Source organism: Sycon ciliatum, chromosome 1, assembly GCF_964019385.1.
Source record: "Sycon ciliatum chromosome 1, ocSycCili1.1, whole genome shotgun sequence".
NCBI classification, from domain to species: domain Eukaryota; kingdom Metazoa; phylum Porifera; class Calcarea; order Leucosolenida; family Sycettidae; genus Sycon; species Sycon ciliatum.
The window spans coordinates 75276705-75297593 of NC_088643.1; the positions used below are offsets into that span (position 1 = coordinate 75276705).

The window sequence follows — 20889 nt, forward strand, 5'->3', positions numbered from 1 at the left end:
ATCGATCCGCTTAACCTCTGTCAGCATAGCGCTAAGGATCCAGGGATAGATGCCTAAATCCAGATGCAGCACCGGTATTACGACACTATGCAGCGGAACGGGCAGAACTGCGGCACGCAACACATTGTTGTACAGCTTTGCATTCTGATGAACGCTGCCTGCTGCCTGAAACTGTTCAAGATCATGAGCCAGCTGGCCAAGATTCCTTGGGACAGTGTTGGCTGCAGGACGCTGGTCTTTCGGCTGGCCGATATCCTTCCGCGTCGAAAGGCAATGCAGGCAAGGTCGTTGGCCCCGCGCTCCAGACAATCCGAACATGTTGGTCTGGTACTCGTAATCTCCAAACAAGAACACGTCGAATGACTTGCCATGCCACGTTTGCTCTGTGAGCAGGTTAGTCACTTGCTGCCTGTACCGTCCCATGGCTGTCTCCAAGTTTGCTGGACTGTCCTTTTCACTGAACACAATGATCGGTATGGTTCTAGTGATGGAATTCGGATGGGCCACATTGGCAATCTGGAGGCAGAACTTGAACATGCCGCCGCCGTGATCTCCTCCTATCTTTACCCAGATCTGGTCATCGGGTATTGCCCCTTCATGCCACGTCAGCAGTCCCTTGGCGTCATACCAGTCCAAGTAATGCATTACAATGGCGACCAAGTCAGGGAAGTATACACAGTTTGTGAGCTGCACCTCACCTTGCCCATTCACCATTGGTATCTTCTCTGCTGTGTATGCTGGTAGCTTGGTGGCAATGAACTGGCGTATCCCCTGCTCAGACTGTAATTGTACATTGAACCCTTTCAGCCATCTCCGGAGCTTTCGCAGCTTGAGCCATGGCAGGTTAAGGTCGGCTTTGATGGCCAGTGCTGTCCCTGCTTCTGGGGTCTTTGCGCCAATGCCAGCTTCTATCAGCAGCTTATCTTGCTCTTTTTTGGACATGCGCTGCAGGCCAGCTACCTCTTGCGCTCTAGCACCTTCATCACCACCACACACAGACCGTGCAATATTTTTCATTTCCCCAGACCGTCTGTCTGTTGTTTTTCTGCTTGCATCTGCTGACGATATCTCTGCCACTGTTATTCTTGCGTATGTCTTTGGCTTCCCTTGTGGACTGGCTTTGACCTCCAGCTTTCCGTCTGTCTCTTTTGCTCCAACCAAATGTGCTGTAAGACGATCAGACAAAGCTCCACGCAGCTTGGATGGTGATGCGTGAACTATATCATTCGCCGTGCTGTTTGGTTTGATGTGTGGTGGTGGCGGTGTGGACGTGGGGTTGTTCTCGGGGTTGTATTGGCATTGTGCCACATGCTGCTTGAGGCTAGCGAGCGGAATGACTGCTGGGCAGCCGACGACTGATGTTTGGTAAAAATCACAGTGAATGCTCCATTTCGCTGTGACACGTTGTAGGAGTGCATTTGGTGTCTCCAGTGTAGATGCCAGCATGGGTGCAGTACAATTAGGACATTTGTTACTGCCACTCAGCCACTGGCAAATGCACGCACTGCAGAACATGTTGCAGCAGCAGTGTGATTGTACTGCACAGCCAGCAATTGAGTAACAGATACAGCACACAAATTCGCTCATTGCGGAAACATCCAGAAAACGATCCGGCGTTAGCTCAAGGTCCGCTTTGTAGCTAGGCGACGCACGCTTCGCTACAGCGTTTGCATTAACATCCATTCCACAGCTGACTTCCTCATGGTCACTATCAACAAGGCATGTGGAGGAGGATGATGATGCAGACGAAGTTAACCGTTTCCTCTTGCCCTCGGCTATCTTGAGAGCATTCCCCCGTAACGCTGGCTTTCGTTTTGCAGGCCGACCACTCTTTGACGCCTGATCTTTCTTGACACACACTGAACAATTTGTGCGTGCATGCGGAGCCCACTTCACGATCTCACCACATCCACCACCGCGCCAGACACCACCACTCTTGACATTATCTAATGCGCGCGCACACAATATACATATGCACTTGGGATGGATGTGTGGGTCATCTTGTGACACATTGATGTTGTGGACTTTCAGTATTTCCGGAATGTACTGGTCGACACAGTAGGTCATCGGACTACTGTGTGCCGCCAAGCTCACTCCTCCGATGCGACACACAGTGTCCAAGTAGGCTAGATGATCATCCATTACAGCAAAAAGGCACCAGAATAAGCCCAGCACGTAAATCGAAATTCCAGCACGTAATTGATCCAGACCAACGTAGATCGCTTGAAAACACTCCAGAGCTCAGCTAAAAACTCTAAGCTAAGCCAGGAAAACTCTACGAAGATGTCTGAAGGTGGACCTTTACCTGGGCAATATCTCAAAAGAACGACGAAGGCGCCAACAAGAGCATAGTTGGAAAAACAAGCGCTTGACTTCTCGAAATGACTTCTTTTTGGACCAAAAGGCCAGTGGAGCTCGGCAAGGACATAACACGATGCATAAACCCAATATACTGGGGAAACCTGTCTAAAGTGGGGTTAGGAAAGGCCAGAATCAAGCTGATGTCGATGAAAATTGGGCAAGAATTTGTGAGCACAGTGCTTGAGATCGCGGCAGTTCACCGTTTTTTTTATGGATGCGTGTCGCCATTTTGAATGTCGATATTTTGCGGGAAAAAACACCCGTGACCCGTATACTAGGGTAGGTATAGGACGATGGTCCTTACGCACCTCACCGGGGATAGACCTCACCGGAGGATAGACCGTCTTACGCACCTCACCGGGGATAGACCGTCTTACGCACCTCACCGGGGATAGACCTCACCGGGGATAGACCGTCTTACGCACCTCACCGGGGATAGGCCTCACCGGGGATAGACCGTCAGGATTGTCACTTACCGGCTTCACGTGCGCGTTTGTCCACAGCTCCGGATCGGCCAATGCTCTCAGATCCAGCCAGATCAACCTGCGCGAGGAGACATGTGAAAGGAACATCAGGCACAGCCACAGCCATAGCACCATATTAGCAACATGCTCGTGTAAACCAATACTTTGACTCCAGAACCGAACTAGTGCAAGCGTGGTCCACTGATACAAAACAGCACAATGACAACATGCTTGCATAGTAAGTATCTTAAATCCTTTTCTGACAACATTTATTCCTGCCTTTGTCTGCCACTAGTCAAGTTGCACTAGTTGTCCCCCCCCCCCCCCCCCCCCCCATTCGGCACACTTCATGAGCAGGAAGAAGAAGGCAACCAGAAGACAGCTGAAGTGTACAGTGAGAACCGAGCTGACAGGCTGAGTGCACAGCAAGGGACTGCAAATATGTAAGATTCCAACAGTCGACTTAGTAAGTTTCGGTTCGAAATTTGACTAAACAGGCACCCGTTTCTTTCAGCTGACGGTTCCAAAACCGGTTCTCTACCCGAATCGTTTCACCGCTACAACTTACCAAGTTGAACTTTCCGGTTTTGACAAGCTCTTCGCCATCGCAAGAGTTCTCTTTCATATGCACCGTCACATTGAAAACGGAGTGAGAGCGGCTGCAAAAACAAAACAAGCAAAAAAAGAAGAAGGGCCAAAAAACTGCTTAGCTGAAAGCGATCATGAGACAGCTGGCCTACAATGTATATACACTATACAGTGGAACTTACTTACTGGTACACTGTACTTAGTAGTTAGTACATACTCTGATATGATATCAAAAGCGTAGACCTCTAGACTTTTTCGAATAATTCAAATTTGGTTTGAGGTTTTTGAGAAATTTCTTCAGAATATTGCTCAAGAAGCTCCCGCAATTGTTCTCGTATCAATTTCTAAGCGATTGGATAACAAACGCCCAATTTTGGAAATTTATGCACAAAGTGATCACAGGTTGTCTGTAGTAGCAAGAGTACATGAAACCCAGAGTGTGCAGCTCGGATGGGTTGCTGTCAGGGTGAAATTCTGGAATTACATCATGTTAGTGATGTAGTGCGTACAAGCAGGATTCAAGCAGGTCTCTTTCTGCACAACTGCAGCTCAGTTGTACGCACTACGCCATTTCCCGCCTCAGATCTGCGCCAAATGTGATGTAATCACGGAATTCCGCCGTGACAGACACCCATAGCAGAAAAGGCCCCAAGCTGCACACTCTGGTTTTCATTGTACTCTTGGTAGCACATATGCTGGCCTAATGTTTTTTTTTGAAACCAGAGGTGTGGACTTTTGAAAGGGCACTTCTCAGTATACTGTATAGCAGGAAATTTTCGGACGGAATTTATTTTCGTACGATTTCGTACACGGCCTCTTTGAACTAAAATTAATTCCATACTAAAAGTTGTTCACGTGAAATTATGGACACTATACATTGGGTACTGCTTGCAAACACGTGCATTTAGCATGCAGCGCTAGCGAGCTGTACGAAAATAAAATCCGGACGAAAGGTCGAAATTCGGCTTCGTCCGAAAATATTTCCGTCCGAAAATTTCATGCTATACAGTAGTACGTACTCTGATAAGACATAATCTTGCTTAGGATGGACATTATGCGGAGCACAGATGCATTGGTCCACACTGAAGTACAAGTTTAGATAAGAAGTACATGTACCTTAGATACTAAGTATACAGTCATGTACTGTCCTACTGCCCATGCGGGTAGGTCTCATCAGAGTTGTACTGTACATATTATCAGTAAACTCTGATGAAACCATAATACGTACGATAAACTCTGATGAAACCATAATATGTACAGTACACTCTGATGAGACCTACCAATGTTATATTGTTTAATACACAGCGTACATGTAGCATACATGTCGGCTGTGCATGGGGACCAGACTTGAGCGGTCTCTATGGATACACGTACTTGATCTCATTAAACAATGTGCAGAGAATGGGATTTTCGGTCTTTGACCGCTTTGGTGGCGAGTCGATCCACTCACCTCTCACCGCTTTACATACAGGAGCTGCACCTGCGCCTTGATCCTTGAGGATGGTGGCGTTCCTATGGATGCGGAAAACTCGGCCTCTAGTCGAGTCTCACGTGAACCGTGATTTTTATTTATTTTAAACACTGCAATACAGCACTGGTAGCGATGTCAGAGTGCCGTGCCACGTGACCTCCACGCTTGTCGCTGGATTCCCTAGCAACCAGCTGAAATGATGGCACAAAAGGCCAGTACGGCAGAATGCCAGTCGCGGCCAGAGCGTGCAGTACTTGGCACGCGGGATATTCAAATGTGACCTGAAGACGTCAGTGACAAGCCTGGTCGTGACTATTGCCACGAAAATAGAAGATGAACTTTCGTATCTGCGTTTGTGCGGGCGCGCTGCGCCTACGGAGCTGGGAGTATGGCCGCCGACAAGTTAGCGTATGTTCAGTCGCCTTTTTCATCTCTTGCGCTGCCTGATACAGGTTTGATTTTAGTTCCATCGTGTTCCCCGTTGTCCAATTTAGTTTGCTGCCAAGTTTCACCGGCGTATCACGCCGCGCACCAGACTTGAAGTATTTTTCGCGACAGGTACTCCATTGCTGGATACACCGCCATCATGAGTGTTCGTCCAGCAAAGGGACCGGCGGTGAAGATGTTTTGTCGAGTCTTGGATTCAAGGAGCAGCAGCTATTGCAGGATAAGCCCCTGCCTAGCATGATCGGAAACGTTTCAAATGCATTGGTGTTAGAACTGATGAAGTTCAAAGCGGACCACCACCAGGATCATAATCTACTTGTCGAACTCTTCTTGTCTTGGAGAATGGCCAAATCACAACTCATACTTCGGCTACCTTTCAACAGTCTTCTTGAATTTCTCCAACAGTTTGCAGCAACAACAAAAAAAACAGTACAGCTACGGTATGTACATTTTGTACAGTGCGCAAGATTATTCATGAGCCGCGATCCCTGTTGTCAAGACCGATTTTGTGCCGTGGTGAGATCTGGTTTGTGTACAGTGAGGCATGGTGCTTTTCGACAATGGCGGCGCTTACCCCGCGCACTCTAAACTGGAATAAGTCCACTATATTTGCTCCGATTTGCTTCAAACTTTGCCAGTATACTCTACTTGTCTTCAGGAATCGGATGGTATTACAATATTTGCCCGATTCTCAAAACAGAAATTTACCCTGACATCGCTAGCACTGGAATAGACCACAACATACTGCTGACCTGGAGTGGGCATTCATTAGAGTGGCAGCCGTCTGCCTCTTTGCTGCTCCTTTCGTCATGATTGTGTACACTTCATCCTTGCTGCGCACCGGTACTTCCTCCAAGCCTTGAATGATAACAGAGCCCTGGCCAGGAATAGCAGGTGCAGATCGAAGTACAGGAAAGAAGGTATCAAATACAGGAAAAGCATTTGAGAGAACCACAGTGTTGCGCATTGGATCTTGACCACACAGTCAGCTGGGATTCAAAGAAATGCTACAAGGAGAAATCTACAATGCCAGATCCAGCAGCATAGGAAAGCCAGCTTGGGCAAGTGTGACTCTGTCTAGAGTGTCAGTCTGCAGTTTCTTACATCCTAGCTGCACCCTTGCTATGTCCTAGCACTACTCACTTTCCGTGAAGAGTCTTCATAGAGACGCAGCTTGCTGGTATCCTCGGGCGACGTCAGCAAATCAAATATCTCTTCGTTGTAGAGCTCCAAGAATGATACACGCACAGAAAACTCACAGTCCTACATGTACACATACACATGCACACAGAGACACACACGCACACACACACACACACGCACACCTCAGACCTCAGACCTCAGACATGCCCATCGCGGAAGCGATGATAGCGAACAGCTATGTTAGACATAGCGACTTGTGCTGGGATTACACCATTCAACAGCTTGCAAGGCTAATGAATTGACCGCCACTATTTTTAGCCTGGTATCCACCACACAGCTGTTTGAAGTGACTTTTTCTGGCCAGTGAATCCCTATTTTTTTTTTCATTTTCCATTTTTCCATTTTTTCTTTTTCTACACACACACACCACACCACATACTCCGGCATACACTGGCTGTTGGTAACCACCCAGGAGAATGAAAGAAAAGTCAGGAAGAGTCCGAGAAAGAGAAGAAAGACGTGTGCGACCATAATCGTCGGGAATTGAACCCGCAACCTCTCGATTGGAAATCGACTGCACATACCACTGCACCATATGGGACACACACACACACACACACACACACACACACACACACACACACACAAACACACACACACACACACACACACACACACACACACATATACATATATATATATATACAAGTTAATGCACACAGAAGAGAACAATTATGCATGTTGGAGTATGGATAAAGGAGGCTTGCAGCATTACTGGAACATGTACACATTCATGCTCTTCTTCACAGTAGTCACAGGAAGCCTGAGCACACACGTACCACCTAACAACGTGTGTGACCGATTCTACCTACATGTACTTTAAACTATATGCAACATCCAGGGATATTGAGTGTACCCCCCCCCCCCCCCCCCCCCATACACACACATGGACGTACACACACACACACACCTGCACATACATACACACACAATCATACTGGCACACATCGTACCTGGGACTCAAGCCGTTCAAACAGCTGATGGAGTGTGCGCGGAATGATTCCTGACTTGGGATCCTGTGCATACGCGCAGGTAGACACAATGAACAGAAAATTCAAATAGATTGAAAGACATGGCCTGGGTGAATGAGCACACATCCATCTTCAGGGGCATACACCACGAGTACCAAGGGAAACTAACAAAAGCCGTGTGGTTCCATTGGACCAAACCTCTGAAAGGGGATGAGGAAAGCTAGTGTTCTACAACAGGATCAACTAGTAATTCTGGTTGCAAATACCTATTTTCTCTAATAGAGCCCGGGGTTCTTATTGTTTCACTGACATCCCTTCCTGCGCTACTATTAGAAACTGTGCTAGTATTAGAGACTGTGCTAACTTAGCAGTGGAGACTGTGCTTTATTTCTTCAATGCTCAAGCCAACTCCAGTATCTGAAGGCCGCCCATATCAAGAATTTTCTAAAACTGAACTCGAAGGGATATTTTCGAAACCGATGTTTCACATTAACAGGGGCACCAGAAGGGAAGTAATAGACCAGTGTACCTCCTTACAAACACACGCTTGGCATGCTGCGCTGCTAGTTTATATGTAATCAATGTACTGCTGCATGCTCCAATTGTGGCCCATGCTACTATAAGAGACTGTGCTCTTATTGTTTTAAACAACCCTGCCCCAGGGACATTATTGGAGACTGGGCTATTATTGGAGAGCTGGGCTTTTATTAGAGACAATAGGGTAGAGGTAATGTGATATCATCATCACTAAGATACTGTTACGGTGTGTATGGAGTAGCAAACTGGCATCCAAAGCACTGATTGGCCAATCAATACGAAGCATAGGCGACGCTGTCATTCACATTACGTATACCTCTGTAGTTCAATCACGATGCTCAACTGCTAGAGCAGTTCACTGCTAAGTACATGGCTGTATGTTGCTATACCACGGGATTAGCTCTTTACTGCTGTCCTGTACAAGATAACCGTATGTTCAGAGCACTACCAGCTGGGGGAAAAAACTCCAGGTTTCCAGGAGAGCAGACCATCAGCACAGCAGGGTGCTGCACGCTCCTACCCTCACCAGCACAAACCTGTGCAAGCTAGCCCATTCATTGGAATGGCGACCCGGGTCTAGGCAGAAAAATAAGCTGCACATGCATGCGTTATAGCCTGATATGCCGAACCCAGGACGGCATACCGTCAAGCTACCATTCTCTGATGTGCACCCCCCCCCCCCACCCACCACCAAAAACACACATCTTAACGAGGGAAGTGAGAAACTCACGTCTTCCCATGTGGCTGATCCTTCGGTTCTCTCTCCCTCCATTGTGTATGTCTTACCGGTTCCTGTTTGTCCATATCTGCAGTGGGCACGGAAACAGCAAAGGGCACACACCATGTGTACAGAATGTGCACATATGTCGCATGACCTAAATACGTAAAGTTATCTTGATTTATTCTAGTCTGAGACAAGATAGCAATTATTGATAGAAACGAATCGGTGTCTGGTGGTTGTCGGTTGGTTGTGTTTCTATCAAAACCGTAAAGTATCGCCAGAGCGCCCCCTCTTGAGAGAGCGCCCCACCTTGATTTTACAGCCAGGGAAAGGAAAATCGTATGGCAGAGTGCAACGAAATTTGTACGGTGTGAGAGTGTACTAAGGTCACACTTAGCGGATTTTTGTGTGGAGCTCGTGTCCGCTCGAAGGTACGGATTGACTGCACAACGTGCAATATGTGTACAAGGTTCATGTCATATGACCTGTAGACAAGAGATCACCTCCACAATACGACCAAGAAAGGACGAGATTGCGGGGCGCTCTCGCGGTACTTTACGGTAACTGGTATCTTGATTTCTTATTGTTTTCTTGACTTTTAAAGGGGAAGTCCGGTGAAAAATTTAAATTTCAGGGTCGGTGGAGTTTCGGGCGCTGAGTCGAATGGTGTTGGTCCCACTTGTCTCCGACAAAGCGTTCTCGAGATATTTCCGTTTGAAAAAACTTAGTTTCGGGGGCTGCGCCATGACGTCATGCGGCCGCGCCACACCCTCTGCAACGTCATAGCGTGCAGCTAGGTCAAAAGGAGTGCGTGAAAGCAATAGTGTCAGTGCTATTTCAAATGATTTGGCGACTGATATTAGGTGGTGCAAGCGACCCCGAAGACCTGTAACTCCTTGTGAGAGTGAGGATGCAGCCATGGCTGACCTTCATGAGTTCGGTCTGGGGCTGAGAACCTCGGTATTCAGCTGAAGAAATGGCCGCGCGGGCCGGTCAAGAGTGAGCGCTACTGAGTTTCCGACTGAAGAAGCAGCAGCTATTGCAGACGAGGCTGATGTAATTATCAGTAGGGCTCAAACGGTCACGGTTTTACCCCTAACGGTTAACTGCTAAGCTAACGGTCGGTTTAACGGTTATAACCTATAAGCCACGGCAATCCTGCGGACTCTTTTTTAACCGTATATTTGACTATACTTATTCAAAAACTGTACCCTATTCAGTGCAACGCACACATGTACATTCTCTTGCATGCTCATTCATACATACTCTCACACCAAGAGACCAGATATGACCGAGTTGACAGCCCAGAAATTGCGTACGCGTGCGACAGCCTGCGAAAGTGCATACTTTGCAACGACCTGATACTTGAAAAATTGACTGAAAAGTTACTGCGTAACCGATATCTTTATCGGTTAACCGTTAATTCTTCGTAACCGGTCTGCAACCGGTTAATCGGACTAACTGTTTGAGCCCTAATTATCAGATCGCTGGAGAGCAGGGTCGCCAAAATGGAGAAGAGTGATGCGAGTGCTCTAAATGTTGTTCCATACCGATTAGATTCGCTTAGACTCCAGTAGCCTGCCACATGGTGATGTTTTGGTGCGAACTTGGAATATTTCGGACTACTCAATTGGAGAACAGTGCAGGCTCTTTGAACCACGGGCACGACTCTTCGCTCGCAACGCTATGGAATCTGAAAGTTCTAGGTCCGGGAGCTGTTCGCTGTTTTGTCACTTGTCACGGTTGTGCACTCATCGCTGTAGCATAAAATAATGAGGCGGGTGCGGAAAACTAAAATTTTCTTTCTCAAAGCACAACCACCGGCACCGGCAAGGAGAAACGCACGTTCTCTGACTACATGACTGTACAATACGACTGATACGAGTGTGGTACATGACAAGTCCGTGTGTTGACTAGTTTTCTGAGTCTTGTGTCAGTTGTGAGTCTTGTGACATGAGTTTGTTGACTGCACTACAACTAGATAACACACTGCATGCACGCAGCGCAGAGCGCGTAGAGTGCCGTAGACCATGTAGACCTGGTAGACGGGCTGACGGAAAAGTCCAACTCGGAAACGGCTAAAATACGGTATAACCTCGAGGTTTACCGAGCTGAAAATCACAGGGTACGTAGTGTTTGTAACACTGAATCGAATGGTCTTGGTCCGAAGAAGCTGCGACAAACGGTTCCCCAATCGAACGCGCTCCGAATATGGCCATTTTTGTACACAACTAGATGGTGTGGATACCTGGCTGCACGCTGTGACGTCATCACCTGGATCTGGGTGATGCGCGCTCAAATTCGCACATGTTCGATTGGGCGTATCTGATGAACCATAAGCCGCAGCCTTCTCGGACAAAGACCATTCGACTCAGCGACCCGAACTCTACGGACTGTGAAATTTAAATTTTTCACCGGACTTCCCCTTTAATTCTAGTGAATTGAGGAGAATGAGAACAACATGACAACACACACTGGCACCACACACACAGTCTCTCACACCCACACCGGCACGCACACGAGCGTCTTCACTTACGCAAATACGGTACAATTGTAGCCCTGGAGAACTTCCTCGATGATAGGCAAGATGACCGACTTGTAGACTTCAATCTGACTTGCTTCAGGACCAAATACTTTGTCAAATGAGAACGTTTTGGTCTGCTTGTCCGCAGACAGGGTCAGCGATTTCTTCTTTGACTGGCATTCTATAATGCTGGGAGATGCCGCCTTCTTCTCAGCTGAATTCCTTGGCCTGTATACACACACACACACACACACACACACACACACACACGCACGCACGCACACACACGCACGCACACGCATAACCAGCAGCAGCAGTAGCATTGATACATCGTATCTCCACCAGTAACCTACAGGAGCGTAACTAAGCATGTAGGCATTGAACACACAACTGCAATGTATGGAGTTACTATGGACACTAACTAGGCTAGACTGATGAAGCCTGGACACCCCTAATCACACTATGAGTATGAAAGGATTGCTTACATGTACATTATGTGTACGTGGAAAGACGTGAATGGTGATGGTGATAAAAGTTGCCCACACACACTCGAAATAAAGGAGTTTTCCAGGCACTTCATGTACTTGTACCAATATCCTCTTTAACACAACTTCATAGAAGCATAATAAACAATACAGAGTTTATATCCTGTTAGGACATGATGTTACCCTCAGTGCTGTTCAAGACTCGACCCTGCACGATTTGATGATTGAGTGTGAGTGTGGCCAGTACTTGTACGCACTAACAGTAATACCAGTGTCCACAGAACTACAGGACGAGAAAACCCATTGAGCACAATGTGAATTCTGTTGAAATGATCTGAACAAATGCCTACCTGCATCGAACCACAACTTCGATGTTCTTCTCTTGAGGGGCTTGCCTCGCCGGCATTATGGCAGCGATGCACAATCACACCGTTCCCTAAGGTTCTATCACGGTAGAAGAATACAATGGCGACACAAGGACAAGCAGAGCCGTCTTTCCAAAACGACAGAACATCAAACTGCTTTTCAAAGTTAGTTATTGCAATCACTGTACTGGGTGTTTGGCGTGCTGATCAGTGTCCTCAGCCGTTGTTCACTCTTCGAGTTCAAAGGACCAGGGTTTAGTAGTTTGAATTTTCAACATTTTGGTTGCACCAATCAGCGTGGCCAGTATCCATGGGAACGAAATTGGAAGCAGGCCACATGCACGTGACACAGAGTTTGATTGGATGTTTTCGTCATCAGTCATTTTTGTTCGACTTCGAACTTTTTGTTGACTTTCACTTTTACTAGTTTTTAGGAGCTTTGAGTTTGGCTCAATCAGTGGTTCACGAAGTGGTGGTGAACCAATTTGGGTATGCCCATGGTCACGGCCACCAAATTCTTGCCGTGAAGTGAGCTTGAGAGCACCGAGAATTGTCACGGACGTTAGGTGAGAAACATTACATTTTTGTGTTGAGAAAGAAATCGTACAAAATTGCTTTTTCTGTTCCTGGATATTGTTGATGGTACATATAATGTTAATTTCAATCTCCCCTGCGCTGGGGCAATGGAAGGGAGTTGTCAGTACTGTACATGTAGTAAGATACATCGGTGCTAATTGAACCCACGTGACAGTGAAGTAACTCCCTCGGAGCTGCCAGTCCACTTTTGATACAGTACTATGTCATGTAACATGGCCCAGTCCAGAACTCCCAAAGACTTCTCCACTTTCCTTCAGGGAGTGCTTTAAAGGGGAAGTCCGGTGAAAAATTTAAATTTCACAGTCCGTAGAGTTCGGGTCGCTGAGTCGAATGGTCTTTGTCCAAGGAGGCTGCGGCCTATGGTTCGTCAGATACGCCCAATCGAACATGCGCGAATTTGAGCGCACATCACCCAGATCCAGGTGATGATGTCACAGCGTGCAGCCAGGTAGCCACACCATCTAGTTGTGTACAAAATGGCCATATTCGGAGCGCGTTCGATTGGGGAACCGTTTGTCGCAGCTTCTTCGGACCAAGACCATTCGATTCAGTGTTACAAACACTACGTACCCTGTGATTTTCAGCTCGGTAAACCTCGAGGTTATACCGTATTTTAGCCGTTTCCGAGTTGGACTTTTCCGTCAGCATGCAATGGCCTCTACGGCTCTAGCCTAGTCTAGGCTAGCAATGCGCTGCGTGCATGCTAGCTGTAGTGCAGTCAACAAACTCATCACACACGGAACTACTCCCGCACTGCCGTGCTGGGGTAGCTACAACAGTACAAGTACAAGTACAACAAGACTCGAGTCACAAGACTCAGAAAACTAGTCAACACACAGACTTGTGATGTACTACACTCGTATCAGTTCATGTAGTCCGAGAACGTGCGTTTCTCCTTGCCGGTGCCGGTGGTTGTGCTTTGAGAAAGAAAATTTTAGTTTTCCGCTCCAGTCCCGCCTCATTATTTTATGCTACAGCGATGAGTGCACAACCGTGACAAGTGACAAAACAGCGAACAGCTCCCGGACCTAGAACTTTCAGATTCCATAGCGTTGCGAGCGAAGAGCCGTGCCCGTGGTTCAAAGAGCCTGCACTGTTCTCCAATTGAGTAGTCCGAAATATGCCAAGTTCGCACCAAAACATCACCATGTGCCAGGCTACTGGAGTCTAAGCGAATCGGTATGGAAAAACATTTAGAGTACTCGCATCACTCTTCTCCATTTTGGCGACCCTGCTCTCCAGCGATCTGATAATTATATCAGCCTCGTCTGCAATAGCTGCTGCTTCTTCATCAGTCGGAAACTCAGTAGCGCTCACTCTTGACCGGCCCGCTTGGCCATTTCTTCAGCTGAATACCGAGGTTCTCAGCCCCAGACCAAACTCGTGAAGGTCAGCCATGGCTGCATCCTCACTCTCACAAGGAGTTAGGTCTTCGGGGTCGCTTGCACCACCTAATATCAGTCGCCAAATCATTTGAAATAGCACTGACACTATTGCTTTCACGCACTAGTTTTGACCTAGCTGCACGCTATGACGGTGCGGAGGGTGTGGCGCGGCCGCATGACGTCATGGCGCAGCCCCCGAAACTCAGTTTTTCAAACGGAAATATCTCGAGAACGCTTTGTCAGAGACACGTGGGACCAACACCATTCGACTCAGCGCCCAAAACTCTACCGACCCTGAAATTTAAATTTTTCACCGGACTTCCCCTTTAACTACTCTAGCAGCAGGGGGGGGGGGGGGGGGGGGGGGGGGTCTTCACGTACGTAAATAATTGTAGGTCTTCACGTACATAAATAATTAGCAAGGGTGTGTTGGGGGGGGGGGGGGTCTTCACATATTAATAATTGGCAATTGTGTGTGTTGGTCGGGGTCTTCACATACATAAATAATTGGCAATTGTGTATGTAGGCGCTGGGAGCGTCGCTGGGGCTGGCAGCGGCCGCCAATAGGTTGGTGCATCCCCCCCCCCCCGCTGCTACTCTTGTGCTCGTTAAAAATGTCCTGGATCCGTACGACGAGAACACCTTACCACTTGATGCGAGTTTTTGCCATCAGCAGACGTATATGTATACTGTAAGACATGTTATTATAGCGAGTCGCAAATTTAACGATTGTCCAAAATTCATAGGTTAACGAGAAGATATGTAAAACGATCTTGCAGTATTCTGCCATATCCACACACAGCATATGGGCCTCAACCAGCTTTAGGGCCAAAATTTTCAAAATCTCTTTTTGGTTAAAAATTTGTTGAAACACATCTCCTGAAGGACCTCAGCCGAGAAAAAGTTCAATATTCCGATTCAAAACGTATGTATACACCAATAAACAGGATGTACTCCTAATTGGTGCAATTTATGTATACGATGCATGTGTACAATAAATATTCAGCATTCTAAGGTGGGTGGGCTCTTGACTACCTTTGAAACAGTGCAGTAGGCAGCTAGAATGAAAAAAGAATAGCTGAAGAGTGCGGAGACATGATCGACATATTCGCAGCTGCATCCTGCATGGAGTCGTTCCGCAATCTCGTCTTCCATTTCTTCCCCAACAAGTGAAGACATGGCGTCGCTGCCGTCACTAGCCCCAGACTCAGAATTATTTATTTCAGGTGACGACTCTTCATCTTCCGACTCTGACGAGTCATCGGCCACCTTGAGCAGGACATGACGGCTGCGATTCCGCCTCGCTGTCGACATGGATGTCGGAACCAAAGAACGTCTCATCCTCACTCGTCAGCGGCTACTTCAGCATCCGCTCCCCACCAGGCTCGAGATAGCTGTACACAATGACAGCCGCGTGTGCTCTGCGAACAGCTCTGGCGTCCGCAGCCATCGCAACAAGATCAAGAAGCACTCGAGTCGCAACTCGACACCACTTCAACTTCAAAATAAATTACTTCAAGCAAGGAGCTCAAGAAGAGCTTTGTCGCACTGTTCGCAGCGCGATCAAAAATCGTCGAACGTCACAAATCGACCTTTTTCTCCAAAAAATTACGAAACCTCTAAGGGTCGTTTTCGCTGATTGCGGCTCATATATGAAGCAGTACGGCCTCAACGGATCTTATTATAAGGAAGAAATGTCATCCGTTAAAACGTTAGATTTGCTTCCTCGTTATATATACATGTCTTACAGTAGCAAACCAAGGTGGTGATGCACTCTCTTGGGAGGTCATATAACGTTAGCAGATGCTCTTGGTTACATGGACACTGTGATGCACAGGACGATTTAGAACTGTATAGTGCTGCTCAATGAAATCCAGTCGCGTCACTCAAGTACGCGCGCGCCGGGTATTGCACAGCCTTAGACCTGTGAGCACTGGGCTGTGAAATGGTACAGGGAGCAAACTTTGACTCGCACGATTGGACTTGATTGAGCAGCACTGTAGTTTGTTCTATTCAGTTTCAGTAGAGAATGTCAACGTGTCTGAGAATTGTCATCTGCGGCTGGCTTTTTTGCTCTTTTCATGACTGTCGTAGGTTCCACAGCTCTCTTCACTGTGTCTCGATGATGAGTTTTCGGCGTGTAGTGCCCCTGGATGTGCCCGCACCCGCACACCTTGTGCTTTACAGAGGTGAGAGAGTCATTGCAATCTTGTCACTGTGTGTGTATAAGCGTGTGTGTGTGTGTGTGTGTGTGTGTGTGTGTGTGTGTGTGTGTGTGTGTGTGTGTGTGTGTGTGTGTGTGTGTGTGTGTGTACATACTTTTCCGTTCCTACCATACGTTATGTATGCAGATGTAGCTCTTGTCTAAATGCTTCCAAGTATCAACTTTTGCACCCGGGTGCTTTTTCACGGTAACATCCGCTCTTCTTTTTCATCAACACTTCCTTTGTTGTGTGGCAAACCGGGGTGAACTCAAAGGATTTTCTCCGATCACCAATACAATTTATACTTTGACACGGAAGGATGGCCAGTTGCCCTATTGTGTGAAGATCCAGTTGATGACGTAGGTGGTTGAGAATATTAATTATTGGTGCTTGGCCAACGTAAATGTATAGTGGAACCTGTGTAAGGCAGCCACTCAAGGGATTCGTAAGACGTGGTCCCCATCGGGGAGTTGTAGCATGTAGGGAGATGCTGTAACTCTGAACTATGTGGGTTTCACTCACAGGCTGACGGTTCCAGTCACCCTTGGCCTTGGGCAAGGCCGATGGAGGTATGCTCGCATGTGGTATTGCTGGCCTGGGTCATGTTTGTGGTTAGCAGTTCAAGGCCACTATCGCGATCACGAGTTGCACAGACTACAGATTACATAGAACTTCCCAATCTAGGTTGAAACGCACATAGTGTCGGGTACTATGATCCCGTGTGTCATAATTATCTCTAGATGCCATTACTCTCTGGTCGGAGTGGTCCCCATGTACAGGCCATCCCCTTATCCTGGATAAGACACTTCTTGGTCCTGGTGTTCTAGAGACCCTTTTGGACAGATGGGTGCCTTATGTTATCAGAGTGTTCCCTTTTACAAGTTTAACTGCAGTGAGTAGCTTGCGGGGAGGCGGATGTGGGAGTCCCGGCGGCTAGTCCTGAAGAGTGATATTCAATAAATTTAGGGGATTTGGTTTATCCTGCTCCCACCGACTTTGAATCAACCCTGATTGGCTGCAGTGCCAGTCTGCCTTGTGTGGATTTACTTATGGAAGAATGGCACCTCCTTTGCTTGTCAGTTCTGCGACGCTGTCCGCTGTGTGTGCATAACTAGCGTAAACCCTTGAGGGATGATAGGCTGGCAGGGCCACCAAGAATATGCGACTCTCATCTCCAAGCTATGTGTGTTGTGCATGGAGAAATGACCCTCAAGCTGACTGCGTTTGAATTTTTCCTTTGGTTTAGGTGCAACAATTTCACGCATACTGTAGTACGATAGGTTCAAAGGCAGGGCCTTCACGTATCGCGCACGAAACCTTCCTAAATCCTAGGACGTACTTGAAAGCTGGAAACCGTGGCAGATCAATGATGACGAAAAGGCCCAGGTGCTCTCCCAGTGCGTGGCTACGTAGTGTGGACAGTGCGCCATGCCAGACCCCATGTGCAGAGTTGCGTACTCTTGGCCTTATGGACTCTTGATAATGGGTGTCTGTCTGCATTGTACTGTGGCTTCGTCTTTCTCGACTACACTCTACTTGTCCCTCCATGCTTCAGGCCAAGGCTCTGCTTGATAGGCTGACTTTGGGGAAACTTATTCTTTTCTTGTTCTCTTTTTCTTGTTGCTGCCGGTGCTCAGGGCTGCGTGGCACTGCCCGGGAATTCAGGCTTCGGCCACTGAGAGCTCATCATTTCAAGGAGGACACAGCAATAGGCTTGCAAGTTCCTAATGATGAGCCAGAAAACAAACCAATGCCGCCTAGCACTGAGTCAGTGTTCAGGAAAAGGCATTTACGCAAGCCCACTTTCAGATACCCGATAATTGCGTTAGATCCGGAGTTCAAGCCACCGAACAAGGAGTTTGAGCATTTCAAGCCACCGGCAGAGTACTTCCCACAGACCGCTGAAGAGGCAGGTCTGCCGATGATGGACTTTCTCAATCACCGAGATATGTGGCTGCGCAAGCAGAAACTCGACATTCCGTTTTTCTGCGCTGGCTGCTACATGGCGGTGACATGCGGTGATCCAAATCACCCGCTCGGCGTCTCCCGGTTTGTGGGTATCTGCACTCAGATCCATTTTAAAAACCATGGCACAACGTTTCACGTGGCCAACGTCATAGAGGGCATGCCTGTCAAGAAGCAGTACGATCTCTATGGACCATTCCTGCAGAAAATCGAAGTACTTAAGGCCGAGCGTCGCAACAGACAACGCATGAACTGGCTGTTCAAGCAGAAGCACCCACGCCACTTCACTATACCTGAGGACATGAAGGATGAGAATCCGCCAGACCGCGACCCGTATGATCCCGACGTTCCTTTCCATGGATATGTTGACTATGAAGACAAGCCTAAATTTGAATAACACGGTATACCATACCCCATTATACCATACCAATACTTGATAAGAACGGCTTCATTTCTTTGTCCATATTTTTTATTTCGCCTTTCCTTTAGTGCTGTGTCTTCTTTCCCTGATTTGGTAGCCAGGAGCTGCTGAAACACAAGCGGGTGAATAATATGGAATACAATCATATATATTATGATCATATGGAATGCAATCATATGATCATATGATTGTGAGCATTGCTCCGGTCTACAGTAGTACGTCTTGATGTACTCGAGGCCTGTACGGGTCTGAGCACCTACAGTTCTGGTGCTTGCACTGGTACTTGCATGTGTGTGTGCGTGCGTGCGTGGGTGTGTGTGCGTGTGTGTGTGTGTGCGTGTGTGTGTGTGTGTGTGTGTGTGTGTGTGTGTGTGTGTGTGTGTGTGCGTAGGAGCAAGTATTACCTTCACCAGTTCACTGGGGACAGGGGTAACTGCAGTTGGATCCCGGGACGGATACCCTGATGCCGTCAATCCTTTTTATTCACCTTGTCCTCACCCACTTACTGAGGTGTGGTGAGCCCATAAGTGGGGTCATTTTCAAGTCCACCCAGAGTTTTGGGGGTTTCAGGGGGTGTCGGCCGTTGGGCGGTTCAATAGCCAATTGAGTCATCTTTCCAAGATTCCTTTTGAGTCTCTCTCCCGGGAGACCCACATGACCAATTTTGGCAGTGAGCAACAAGTACAAGTGTGTGTCTTTGTGTGTACCGTAAAGTCGCGGATAAAAGCCGGGTTTGCATACAAGCACATCGCGGATAGAAGCCTGAAAATCAAACGGGTCAAATGCATATAAGCCTGTCGCGCGTGGAAGCCTGGCTTCTATGCAAGCGCGGATCGGGTAGGTCAAGAGTGCATGCGCTATGTACGGTGCATAGTAAAACCGCCGCCATACCGGTAGTCAGTGGTAGATCTACGCGTGTCGCGCGTAGAAGCCTGGCTTCTATGTGCATACAAGCCTGGCAAAAATATCAGTGGTGCATATAAGCATAGTTTGCATACAAGCCTGATGCAGAAAGCGGCTTATGTGCGTATAAGCCCGGCTTTTATCCGCGACTTTACGGTATGTACGTGCCCGTGTGTGTGTGCATGTGACTATATCACTCAGTCCATCCCTCGATGGCACTGGCATAGTGTGGGCTGCCTTAGTCTGGGTGACGAGCGTTATCAGTGACGCAATGGAATAGGATGGCCATGCAAGACAGTTACCTATCCACACCCTACACTTGCTGGGGTAACCAGCATACAGCATGCTGCTTTTGCTATAAGCAGACACTAGACGCACAGGTACCTTGAAGTGAAATTGGAGTTACTTTTCCAACCAGCATCGGAAACTGAGTACAGTCAGACCCCGCTTAACCGCACACATCTGTTTTCCACAAAAATATCCGGATAGGCGAGGGAACCGGATAACTGAACACACATACTGGATATATAATATGCATGTGGCATGTCAAAAGCAGTGGCATCGTACATACATGTAGACGGGTCCTATGCAGTGCAACTAGCGTGCACAGTATGTAAAACAAGCAAGAAAAATGACAAGTGCATGCAACTGAGTGCTGTCCACATGCACCCAGCAGGTCAAGGACCTCATTTGCCTGTACAACTCCCTGATTCTAGCTTCTACAAGGCACATGCAACCGGATACGACGAAGCTTTTTGTACACATTTCAACCAGTTTGTACACAAAATCATGCACCGGTATGCGGATCGCGAGGTCCGGTTATGTTGTATGCATAACATATGCTGCACATCGGTAACCAGCGATTTTCTTCCGGATGGCGAGGGATCCGGATAAACGAGGACCGGATAAGCGAGGTCTGACTGTGCTGGGAACCCAGGGCCAACAGACATACCAACAACCTCAGCCATGAAAACTATAATTAAAGTAACGACACACTGGATTGTGGAGTCGAAACTAGTCCAACTTCCAAATGCTTTGTCAAGAAGGTAGCTTTCCAACACACACACTGTCCCTCCGGGAATTTGCGGAAAAATTCTCGAAAACTTGCGCAAGTTACGGCAGAAAATAGCAAGAAATGCGGCGAAAAGTGTGGAAAGATGCGGAACTTGCCAGGAATTTGCCGGATTATTTGCAGAAAATTGCAGATTTGGGCCAAATCACGAAATTTGTTGCGTCCGTCGAATCGCTATTTGCGCAGTAGATCTACTCGAGTTGTG

The 20889-nt window shown here is 47.6% G+C and overlaps 2 protein-coding genes across 2 annotated transcripts in view; one reads left to right on the plus strand and one right to left on the minus strand.

Moving 5' to 3' along the window:
- Positions 1–12343, minus strand: part of LOC135805461 (kinesin-like protein KIF11) — a 26520-nt gene extending 14177 nt beyond the window's left edge. Inside the window, exons 1-8 of the mRNA XM_065319496.1 lie at positions 12123–12343; positions 11300–11515; positions 8773–8848; positions 7488–7550; positions 6475–6594; positions 6084–6208; positions 3394–3484; positions 2838–2904 (exon numbers count right to left, since the gene is read on the minus strand). Coding sequence (XP_065175568.1) covers positions 2838–2904; positions 3394–3484; positions 6084–6208; positions 6475–6594; positions 7488–7550; positions 8773–8848; positions 11300–11515; positions 12123–12178 — 814 coding nt within the window. The 5' untranslated portion in view covers positions 12179–12343. The remainder of the gene's footprint in view (positions 1–2837; positions 2905–3393; positions 3485–6083; positions 6209–6474; positions 6595–7487; positions 7551–8772; positions 8849–11299; positions 11516–12122) is intronic.
- Positions 12344–12534: 191 nt separating this feature from the next.
- On the plus strand, positions 12535–18921 carry LOC135805463 (large ribosomal subunit protein bL19m-like). Its single transcript, XM_065319498.1, has 3 exons — positions 12535–12703; positions 16214–16308; positions 17961–18921. The coding sequence occupies exons 2-3, from the start codon at positions 16242–16244 to the stop codon at positions 18683–18685; spliced, it is 792 nt and encodes a 263-aa protein (XP_065175570.1). The 5' UTR covers positions 12535–12703; positions 16214–16241; the 3' UTR covers positions 18686–18921.
- The last annotated feature ends 1968 nt before the right edge of the window (positions 18922–20889 follow it).

What these genes read in the sequence shown, in the direction of transcription:
- LOC135805463 (XM_065319498.1), top strand. Translation starts at nt 16,242, where the DNA reads ATGATGAGTTTTCGGCGTGTAGTGCCCCTGGATGTGCCCGCACCCGCA. An exon ending in ACACCTTGTGCTTTACAGAG is followed by an intron (nt 16,309 to 17,960) that starts GTGAGAGAGTCA and finishes GCCGGTGCTCAG; the next exon opens with GGCTGCGTGGCACTGCCCGG.